Genomic DNA, 12,394 nt, shown 5'->3' with positions numbered 1-12,394 from the left:
AAAATATTGTATAAATGTAAATATAAAAAATATATCTGTATCTCTTTTTATAAAAATCTTTCATAAAAATATGAACAAACCCTATGTGTTAAATCCCCTTTACAGAATCCCTTCACATTGTCGCTAATGATGGCGTGAATAATCACCGAGCCGAGTGGAACAATAATGTCGCTGTCGGCTCGACGACGAGGACCTCCTAATGACTCGTGTAAATAGGCTTTTCCTGGTAAACGGAAGGTGGGATCACGCGAGAAACGACATGCAACGACGATCTCTCGAGCGGCCTCCAGTCACGTGTCAACGGAAACGAACCCGCTTGTGGATGAGAGGGAAATTAAGATCAAGCAGGGAAATTGTGCGGCGAACGGAAATCTGACCGGACGCGGGGAGTTGCGAGGAAAGAGGGACTGTTTGCAGTCCGTGGAGGGGAAACCCTTTCCTTCGGAAAGCTGGAAACGAATGGAGAGAACCATCAGGTCGACACGAGTGAAATGACGACGAGAGCTGACGCGTGACTTCGACGCGTTTTTACAGAAAATGTTGCGATACAAGAGAAAAAAAACGTTGCTTCAATAACACATGAGTTTTTGAAAGCAGAATTCTTAAAAGTGTACTTGCAGTGTTTTCTTCTATAAATTTTAAGTATTAGTAGGTTAAATTAATCGATTAAATTCAGTATATGTGCAGAATGTAGACGACGATATTGAAACTAATCAGTGATTTGAAAGCAGAATTCTTAAAAGTGTACTTGCAGTGTTTTCTTCTATAAATTTTAAGTATTAGTAGATTAAATTAATCGATTAAATTCAGTATATGTGCAGAATGTAGACGACAATATTGAAACTAATCAGTGATAAATAACAGTTGATTAGTTTTAATTTTCATATCACACATATTACTATCATATTAAAAAATTTATAAATATACAGAAATTTGATTAAAAAAATGCTAAGCTAAAGTACAGAAAAATAGTTTAAATACAATATACAATATACAATCAGACACGGATTCTTTAAACGAAGCATATGACTTTTTATTTGAAAATAACTGAGGTTTTCTTCTTTAATATCTTTGTTATTTGTGGTTTAACTCGTGATTTGTACTTTAGCTTAGCATTGTTTAGATCATAACGTCCGTACAGATGACACGTATATTTTATAAGCTTAACGAATATCACTCTCTAAATCTGAATTAGTGGATAGTCACTAATTCAGTGGCATACTTGGCACTGATAATCAGTGAAGTTCAACTAAAAAAGTAAGAATGTTTGAGCATTATATAACTAAAATACTGATATTTGCATGTTAATTTCAATTTTCCAATACCATATTCATTGAATTTAAGCACTAAAACAAGGTTAGTTAGATCACATAATAAGGATTAGCTAGATTAGGGATATCACATTTAATTCACTAATTACCAGTGGCATATTTGGCACTGATATTAGTGATTATCCATTGATTCAGATTTAGAGAGCATGTAAGTTTTTTAAATTAGTAGTTGTTCACGACTTTAATGTATTAGATCATTATTTCTTGTCAACACTTTATTATTATTATTATTATTTTAAATTATGTTAACAAGCTGGATCGAAACGTATGTATAAGACATCAGAACTAATAAATCTAATTACGCATTGTATTTGGCTCCAAAAGGCATCAACTTATGGACTTGATTAATTATAGAACATTAAAAATAGAACTCTCTGGCCCGATCAAACGGTTGTCCATTCATACGAAGTTCCGGGTATATTCTCAATCAATTTTTATCCTTCATGACTCTTGTCTCAGATAAACAGCTGCTCTAATTGATCAATGACCCAAGTAAATGAAATTCACTATTTATCTCTATCAGTAACGCTTCTGCTTTTTAAAACAATATACAGCTACTATCGAGCGGAACAGCTTGTCGTTAGTAAGAAAGTTAATGAGAAAGAACAAATTAGGCGTGTCACGATGTGATAAAGAGCTGAGGCGTGACTTTAACGCGTTTCCCGTGGTAGCCATTATGAAAGAGGGCGAGAAGTATCGTTCGAAATATAAGTCTTTGGTTCTAACGAGTATGCTTGCAGCGTTTCTTTTCAAAACTTTTTCTCAGAAAAATTTGGAGAAAGAACTTCTTTAAATATAGTTCTTCTAGGATCGGACAACTTATCCCCATGTGATCGCACTTTCAGAAATACGGGATGAAAAAGTTAACGGAAGTAAGCAACATTTGCTGCTTCTTAAGCGCAATGAACGGGCGACGCGTGACTTCGACGCGATTTCTTGGAAGCCATTACGAAATAGAGTGCATTTTCCTAAAGTCGGATATTTGACTGAGTCTAACGCGGTATTTCTCTTCAAAAACATTTCTAGAATTTCCCGAGCAAGGATAAGGCTCGACTACGAGAACCTCCTTTATAATTTTTATCCTCATTTCTTTTAAGCTTACACAGAAAAAATGATTTACTTACAATTAGAACTATTTTACTTTTAAAAAATCGTTGAATTAAAATATTTTTTATGTAAAAAATTGTATATACTATTAAATTTGTACATAAAGAACGGTTTTTTTGAAATATCTAAAAATTTAGGTAGATATACATTAGGAAATAATTTTATTAGACCATCAAAATAATTATAGAAAACTTAAGCATGATCATTAATATTGCAAAAAATCTCGATATTTTAGTTAATAGATAGAGCTCTATTTTGATAGTTGAGCAAAATTATTTTCAGATTTGTATTTAGCTAAAATTTTAGATACTTCACAACAAAACCGTTCTTTCCTTGTAAAAATTTAATAGCTTATACAATTTTGCATAAGAAGATACTTTAATTGTATAGTTTTTTTTAAAGTAAAACAATTTAGATTATTCGGTTCTTTCAGATAAAATAATCATCAGTGATTGAGATCAGCGTTATGTTTATATACCTCATAAATGCAATAAAAGCCACAGAAGTCAGAGAAAATGGTCTTAATTCGCGGCGGATGCTATAAAAATGATACCAGACCAGTCGTGTCTGCGATCAGAAATTTGCAAGCGCCAAGAACGAGTGGATAATCCCACGCGAGTTTCACAGTTCATTGATAACGGTCGTTAAAGACAGGCTCAACCCACGTTCAGGCAACTCCCGTCTTAGCGGAGTATATCTTCCTCGATATCCGTCGAGTAGGCCTGTCTACTGTTCCCGCTATCCTGCCACCTCCTTCTTCACGTCCCCTTCTACCTTTTCCATGCCATTTTCAGCCGGTGCAACGGCGGTGAGGTTTGTCTATACCCGCCATCGCCAATGGCGGCCTCAAGAAGCATTCGCGCCCCGGGCGGATATCATTCTGTTCCCCCGCACTATATATCGTTATCGCGCCACCATTTGCGCTCACAAAGCGAAAGGTATGAGAAGAACGTCCTAGAGGCAGGCAGCTGCTGCAAGACGAACGTTGCATCCGCCTCGCGCAGAATTATCCTTGCAATCTAAATGCAGAAGCTGAATATCTACGCTTTTTTAAAATCCTTCAATTACGGTTTGATAAGACGAAAGCCAGAAAGCTACACTGGAAAAAGTCTGTTGCATTAATTGGAATTCTGGTAAATTCAACCAGAAAGGTACAAATTAGACACTTATAGTTAAATCTATCAATCATTCAAATTAAAATGATCAGAAATTCAATTACTATAATCAGAAATCTAATTCATATAATTAGAATTCGTTTCATATTTGTACTTCTTGTTGTGTGGTACTATTTTTCTCAGTGTAATGTCATTATTTTGAAGAATTACCATGCTATCTGATTTATTCCATTCATTTTACGTACTTGATTGACTGTTCTCTCTCTCTTTCTCTCTCTCTCTCTCTGCGTTTTAATAAATCACATATCAGCGATTTTTCGTCAAATATTTATACACAATTTATAACAATTTACAACTATTTTTAATACATTATGTTTGTATTTTATTAAAATTTGTCGTAAACAGAATTTCCAAATAGCATTTGCACTTGCCGCCCACGCGGAAACGCGAGCGAGTTGCACTTGTCGTGCGCAGATTCGTGTACGCCACTGGCTGTTGCAAACCGAGGCAGTCGAACATGCTACGATCTGGTTATTCTAGTTAACATCACCGGTGCACGAAGCTCCTTTCGCCTACGTCGTACGCACTCGTGTTTCTCTTCTTATATATGTCAAGAATTTAAATATTCAACATACAAATGGCAAATATAATCTACCTGATACTACGAAATCGCTTTATTTTCATAAATAATTAGCAAATTTCTTGATATAAATTAAACGTAGTTGTGTAAGAGACAGTCAATTATCAAAAAATAAATTCATTTTTCTCCGAAGCATAAAAAATGCTTAAAAAGATAAGAGATATTAAGGAATGCAAGATATATAAATTAAATTTAATAAGAACGATTTTGAAATGCATGAAATACAGATTACGATCCTTAAAAACAAAATTAATTCTTCTAAAAATATTTAATAAAAATTTTCTAATTTATGTATTATTTAGCTTTTCATTTAAAAAAATATCAAATCCATCTATACTATTTTTAAAGCAAATTCTGCACAGAATTTCTTTTAGCATTTTGTAAATTTATGTATTGGAAAATTTGATTGGATATGTATTGGAAATTTTTGAACGTTTTAAATGTATTGGAAATTTATTAAAAGATTTGCATATATACTTCAAATTAAAAAAATTATATATTCATGTATAAAAGACGTATCCAATAATTTCAAGAAGGTAGACTTCACATGTGATGTACATCACATATTCCACTTCTCTATTTTTCATCTCTGATTTATTTATCTTTTAACTACTGTCCTTTAATTATTTTTTTTTTATTACTGATTTATAGTTATTTCGTGCAATAACTCGGATAGCCGCAGTTAGGAGAAAAGCACCCGATCTCGCAGATTTCTAAGGCGTAAAAACGTGCACGAGCTATTCTTGGAAGTCGGGAGTAGTCGGCGAGAGACGGAAGAGGAGTGCGAGGGTACGCGATCGAGGAAGAGAACTCTCGTGGATGTACACAGAGATGCAGGATGAAACGCGTCCACTCTTCTTTGAGGCTAACCGCCCTAGACATTCCATCGAGATGACTCCATGGGATCCCATTGCGTGCGCACGCGGGTGTGTCCCATACACATTCGCGTTACAAGGGAGACGTTGCGGAGGAGAGAAACAGAGAGTAGCGACGTCAGAAAGGGGACACTGTCCAGAATCGGCGGACATATAAGGACATCGGTGGACCTACGAGTCAGAAAAGGTAGCCCCTTGTAAGGTATCTTGCAGAATGGACTTCTTGTAAATTGCTTCGAGATGCAATACGATGGTATATCACCGTTGCAATGGATAGAAAGAGTAGATAGGAAGGTGGAGCGATGGGGTGGTCTTATAAAGGGTGGTAATACCTGCCATGACATCCGTGAGGTACTCCTTAAAGACTTATCGCGTATCGATTCTTTTCGGACCGAGAAATTTACATTCCTGAAGTTATTCGACCGCAAAAATACAGGAACATGTAATGTTTTTTCTTATTGTCATTGTGATATAATAGGGTAAATTATATGCTATTTGCGTGAAATTTTGTACATTTGTATAACTATTTTTTTTTTAATTGTTCTACTTTTAGCTTTTTGCTTTTAGTGAACTTCACAGTTTTGTGTGATATTTCATCGTCATTAAAAAAAGGGAACAAAAAAAAATTGCATGAAAGGAAAAAAGAATATATACTTTTTTATATATAAAAAAAAACGAAAGAATGCTGGAGTTCAAAATCTTACAATAATGAACAACTAAACTTGAATCTCTTGTGTCGTATGTAAATAAGTACTTGCGTTCCAACGTGGTCACTCGCGTGACGTAGCTGATACGAGAAAGCTCATTCGTTACGTTGACTTTGCGACGACGACGACGACGACAGCGTTGTATTTCTATCGTAGAAATGCACATGCGTGCATCGCGACGAGACGACAACGACACAGAGATATGTCCGGATGTTCGTCTGTGAAAAGATCACACAGAGCAAAAAGTCCTTGCAGACCAGCAAGGAAACAAGAAGAGCTCGGGAGAGTGCCAGCAAGAAGTCAACCGTCTTTAACGCACTCTAGTACCCCGAAATACATTGTCCGCAAAAGACCAGATCAAGTCTTGAGACATCTAAAAATGGTTCAAGACAAACATGGAAAATTCAATACAGAATAATAATAATTCCGTAACTATAAATATATTAATTTAAATAGTGGAAGATTTAAAAATAAATATAAACATATTTGAAAAAATAAATTTTAAGTATCTATTATATTTTATTATAAATAAAATTTAAGTAAATATTAATTTAAATAAAGAATTAAAATTTTGTATAAATATATATACGTAGAATAATTCAAATAATCTATCATATCAAAACATAAATTTAACAAAAGAGAGATAAAATAATTGTTCAAACTTTCGATTTCTAATGATTTTTTTAATCACTTATATTTTCTAACACATTAATTGTATTATTGTAGACTTAATAATGTTATTATAATATATTGAAATAAATCAGGATCTTTTAAATATATATTTATATGTATATTAATTTCGGAGAAATCAGTGATAATTTTATACAAAGGCAATTACTTTCGCTCTAACGCTATACATATAGTGGACAAACACAATGCTTTAATCGACCGTGCTCGTATTCATTTTATCGAATTGATGTCAGTGGCAGATGTTAAAACGCGACAGAGCCAGATACGCAGCGATAGCCGCGACGACGGCCATCCAGAAGAGCCGAACGAACCAAGTGGCAGTCAGCTGATTTTGACAGATTCTGTTTCAGCGAATATGGGGGCGTAAAAGGTCGGCCCCCACGACGAGCACAATGAATTGTCCGAGCGCCATTGTCAATTCCGCGGTGCAGGGTCTCCCAATTCGTGACCAACGAAGCGATATAATTGTTCGGACAGAAAAATCAGGAAAGTAACACGAATATTCGTGGTTTGGTTAGCTCTCCGATATTCCGATGAAGAATTGACTGTCTCATCCACGAAACCGGAGTGCAGTACACGTTGTATAAAAAATAAAGGGAGCTTACGTGTACAGCTGCACGAGAGAGATAATTTTGATTTCATTTTATCGAGATCCTGTTGTTGAACAGAATTGATACACTTTGTTCGAAACAAGATCACGTTTCTGATAATTAAGTTTTTAGTTATTTGAAAGCAATATTACCAATTTATAATAAGCGACAGTTTTATTATTTGTGTGGCTATATTTTCCAGTCGTAAAAAATAAAAAAATTGATCCTCATTCGTTTGTAAATTCGTGCGTGTCTAAGTCTATATATGTACGTTTATAATTTAAAAAATTGGAAAGATTATCAATAAAATAGCGCATTATTGTTAATAAATAATACAACTAATTAAATACGCAAATGATATTGTTTTACATCAAGATTCTCCTTAATCCACAAATATCCACCTATAGTTGTGATTTTTACTACTCTAACAGTAAAAAAACAAAGCTCATTGTCAGTCACAGCAGTTTTCTTTATTTAGAGTTCATACTTATTTTTTATTTCTTCTTATTTAAAAAAAATATCAAGTAAATCTAATATACATAATGATCTCAATTATTAATAAATTGTAAAAAAATTAATAATATATATTATGTAATTAATAATAATGACTATTAATTTGGATATAAAAAACATAGCAGGTTATCTTTTATTAAAAAAAAAAATTAAGTAACTTCCCGGGTTAAAGGAACATATATAAATCTACAGACCGATCAAGACATATCTCATTTGGAAAATCCTGTCCATAGTAGTTGCGTTTACAAATGATCGATCGATAGGGAGTCGCCGCTGCTCTTGTACTACTCTACAGCAAAAAAACAAAGCTCATTGTCAGTCACAGCAGTTTTCTTTATTTAGAGTTCATACTTATTTTTTATTTCTTCTTATTTAAAAAAAATATCAAGTAAATCTAATATACATAATGATCTCAATTATTAATAAATTGTAAAAAAATTAATAATATATATTATGTAATTAATAATAATGACTATTAATTTGGATATAAAAAACATAGCAGGTTATCTTTTATTAAAAAAAAAAATTAAGTAACTTCCCGGGTTAAAGGAACATATATAAATCTACAGACCGATCAAGACATATCTCGTTTGGAAAATCCTGTCCATAGTAGTTGCGTTTACAAATGATCGATCGATAGAGAGTCGCCGCTGCTCTTGTATGCCTTTTCAGCTAGCGGATATATTAATTCGAGAAGCCAGCTGTTGCAGGCGGGCCAATGAAGCGTCATTCAAATACGAAGCACGGAAAAATGATCGTTGTAATTACGAGTTTCTGCGAATTCTTCAGAATTCCGTTTGCAGGCGTAAAGAATTCGCGTTTAAAGTTAGAATTATTAAGTTCATAAACAAATAGTATTTATTACGATTTTTTGAATACTTATGGATGCATATTACATTTCGGTATTTAAGATATACACGAATTTTTAACTTTGACTCTTCTTTGTATGATAATTAAATCAATTTTGCAATTATTCGTACAGCTTTTATGCATGTTACAAAATAGTTTTTAACATACTTCGTTTACTTCAAGTTACACGAGAGCCGAATAATAACGAAATCGATTCACAGATTAAAACCGAGTCAGTAATATGAAACGTTACGCAGCAATATAGAATATACTTCCGCTTGTGATTTAAGAATAAAAATAGGCGCGCGAAATGCAATGTCTACATATACATATAAGCCTATATACATGGAGGTTCAAAATATGTGTGATTTGAGAATAGTTTCGAATAACTCACCCTGTTGGGCTGTACGTGCCAGCTACGTCTTTTCCCATGTCTCTGTATGCCATCTTCTGCAATGGTTAGGTCGGCCCTGCTGCCGACCAAACAACCCCCCGTATCGTATTGGCCAACCAGAAGCCTCAATCGATTTCCTGGACAGATGCCCTAGAGCAAAAAAAATACATACAATAACGTAACAACAGCTCGCTCCCGATGTTTCGCACGAATAAATTTTTAATCGCGCATGTTCTGTCGATATATTTTACCCAAAGTTCAATGCATTTTCTCCCTCTTGTAACTAAAAATCTCTTAATGCTAAATAAATAAACAAATAATTTATATTATTGTTATATTTCCATAACAATTTTATTTATATATATAAATATTTTGTTAGTTTATTTATATAAATATTTTTGTTCAGTTTTATATTTTAGCAAATTATACATTTTTTTATTTTTTAAGTAAATTTAGATTCTTTATTATTATATACACTCCGTTATATTTTTTATTTATCTGTTCTTAATTTTTATATCCGCCTACTCTTTCTCTCTAAAAAGGCGCGGTAGCTTTTCGGTTTACTCGCACATTTGAGAAGGACTCTCTCTCGAGAGAGAGAGGAGGTTCCAATTAGCTGTCCCTGTCTGTGAGGATATCGCGAGTTTGTGTAATTTCGTGAGATCGAGACGAAAATAAACGTTACACCCTTCGTTGCGTCGTATCTTGAGCCTTGAGAAACGAGCGTGCCACCAAGTGATGCATGCCGCGTAACTCATTCGTTTATCTCGAGTGCTACAAAGTTGTAACTCATAAATCTCAAGAAGTACGCATTTTCGGTGAAATGGCACTAAAACGTTGCCAACATGTTAAGATCTCGGTTGATACTTGTCGAAATTTCAGATTTCTCGATATAACTTTATTAACAGAAAAAAAGTGAGGAATATAAAAAAAGTCTTCGCCAATTTAATAAATTGTCTATTTTTTATCTCGCAGAACAACAATTCATAATTCTGCAAAGCAAAATTCCTTAACCTTTTCGTAATTGGTCATTATTGGTCTTCATATTATTTCGATCCATTAAATGCAATCAAAGTAGAAGCGTTGATAATATAAGTGATAGATACTGATAAAATCAAATTTAATTTTAATTAAGCTTTCACGATATCGAATTTCTCACTGAAAAAGAGTAAGAATTTGATAACTCCAATTCACCAGTAGGTCGCGGAAATATCCGTCATAAACCCACAAACCGCTGATTCAACCAATACCTTTAGCAATAGTCTATTTCGACGACGTCAAAAGTTTCCAGTTTCCAATAAAGATCAAGAGACCGTATCATTCAATCACCCTCCATCCACATCACATCGCCTTACTCTCAATTACTGCCTCACATATGTCTCCAAACGGATCGCACGTGTATTGGTTATAGCAATGGCGATGAGCCGAGTGTTTCAGCAAACGGAAGTCATTTCAGAAAAGTGGCTCGATAAGATCGTGCAGTGAGGAGGTTGCCCGAGGTCGTGGACCCGATTTGAAGAGCACTATATGTTCAAACACAGATGTGACTTCGCGTGATTTTCAAAACTACGACATAAATGAATCAATCAGCCAGCTTGACAAATGAATTAATTATTATACAAAAAGCGTTTAATGTTGGTCTACCTTTTTTTAATAGTATCGAAGATAGTTGTATAACTGTTTTCTTGATCGCGAATTGTCACAAAACTTTACGTGTGTCTAGATGAGCTTTGCCATTATTTTTTCAAGAATATCTAGTTAGTGATGCAAAAGTATTTACGGTAGTTGGTATCGTAGACATGAGTCTGCTTCTATATCGAAGGTAATTGTAATGCACGATCGTTAGTCCCATTTCCGTGATAATAATGTTGCCTCGTCATACCTCGAGAACCTCCAGAGCCGCTGTGGTGCATCGGCTCTTATGCATTATACAGATGTGCATAAGCAGTCTCGTGCACGCGAGGTACTTGTACGTAGAAGCTGACGACAGCTTTGTTACTGTTGGAGATAAATTTGCTTTTTGAATGGACCATCACGAGCAGCCATCGAGAATGAGGTACAAAATTAAGGGAACAAAATATTAAGAGCTCAATATATAATACGAAAGTTATTTTTTGCATAACAATGTACATATTATACAAAATAAATAAACGGATATTAAGTAGTAATATAACAAAAATAAAATTCATAAAAACTATAGATTTTTAATTTATTATAAAAATTGTTTGCTAAACCTTTATGACTTCCCATTCAACGAGCCAACAAATTTTACAAACGAGATAGGAAATTATAAATAAAGCAAAGCGAAATAAAACAGTTAAATTAATTGGCACAGACAAAAATAATACAGAGGACTTTTGTTACATAATATAATTGGATATTTTGGGTTAATAACAAATTCTCTGGCGTATTTTACGCTTGCATCGAATTGCAATGGCTTCATCGACGAAACATCAATCTTTTGGTTATTTATAATTTGAAAGAAATTTTTTTTGTTTTTTGCTCTCTCGTTTCTACCTTTCTAATTAAACGAGCATGTTCTTAATAATGGATAATCACGTCTATGCGCAGTCATGTCTGACATCAGCCAGAGGGCAGAGATCACGAAGCTAGATCATCGTAATCGAGCGTCCTATTTTCATGATAATAATGCCTCTCTCAGAAGAGAAAAAAAAAGAAAGAGAAAAAAAAAACAATTTCGTTCTGGATCTGATGTTATGCATTATAGAGACGCGCATAAATAATACGAAATATGTACGTAGAAATATCCAACGCGTGTTTTTTGTTAATGTGTAATGAATAAACTCCATTAGGATGTAATAGAACGAGGAGAGACGCAGTTAATGGGGATGCAAGCGAAATTCCCAAACGCAAGGAAGTTTCATAACATAATATTACACGTTCGCCTAAGGCATTTTCGATTAGCAGAAAATTGGATTGTAATCAGATTTAGAATTTCAGTATTCACAAACAACCGTGGGATACGAAGATAAAATAAATTCATTCAAATTTATTTAAAGTGAAATCTATCATTTTGAGACAGTAAAATCGATTATTTTATTATAAACTTACAGATGAAGTATAAACCTTTCTTCGAGATATAGATCTCGCGAAACTTATAGAGATTTCTACATTATACGATATCATTTCGTAAGGATCTCGAGTTTTCAAGAGTTCTATTTGAGAAAGATTCGTAGATATAAACTTTATGTCTTTTGAAATAACTATACCTGTCGACCTCGCAGAGCGCACAACCACCATCCTTCAAGACCAGCAGTGTTCTGTTCCAGTACGGTGAGAACGTCGCCTTTTCGAAAAGCCAGCTCATCAGGCGCCTCGGCGATGTTGTCGTACAGAGCTCGTGCTTTCACGCATTTTTGCTGCAACATAAAAAGAAAAAACGGTGAGCACAAATAATGTAAAAAAACAATGGAAACTGACAGAAAGGAAGTCGCCAAGTGAGATAAAAGAAGAGATTTTAAAGTCTCCACAATACTAGACTCTTATCATTCGCGACTGTCAATAAATTGATACTTCTAATATTATTGGTGAGTCGTCTTTGCAAAACAACGCTTTACCGAGG

General features: G+C 34.1%; 1 protein-coding gene across 1 annotated transcript in view; it reads right to left on the bottom strand.

Annotated features, from left to right (window-relative positions):
• The window catches only part of p130CAS (Serine_rich_CAS and FAT-like_CAS_C domain-containing protein p130CAS), a 70,626-nt gene that overhangs the window by 14,262 nt on the left and 43,970 nt on the right, over nucleotides 1-12,394 (bottom strand). Inside the window, exons 2-3 of the mRNA XM_018518439.1 lie at nucleotides 12,042-12,191; nucleotides 8,812-8,961 (exon numbers count right to left, since the gene is read on the bottom strand). Coding sequence (XP_018373941.1) covers nucleotides 8,812-8,961; nucleotides 12,042-12,191 — 300 coding nt within the window. The remainder of the gene's footprint in view (nucleotides 1-8,811; nucleotides 8,962-12,041; nucleotides 12,192-12,394) is intronic.

This window comes from Trachymyrmex cornetzi, unplaced genomic scaffold, assembly GCF_001594075.2.
Source record: "Trachymyrmex cornetzi isolate Tcor2-1 unplaced genomic scaffold, Tcor1.1 scaffold75, whole genome shotgun sequence".
NCBI classification, from domain to species: domain Eukaryota; kingdom Metazoa; phylum Arthropoda; class Insecta; order Hymenoptera; family Formicidae; genus Trachymyrmex; species Trachymyrmex cornetzi.
This window is presented reverse-complemented; position numbering and strand designations above follow the sequence as displayed.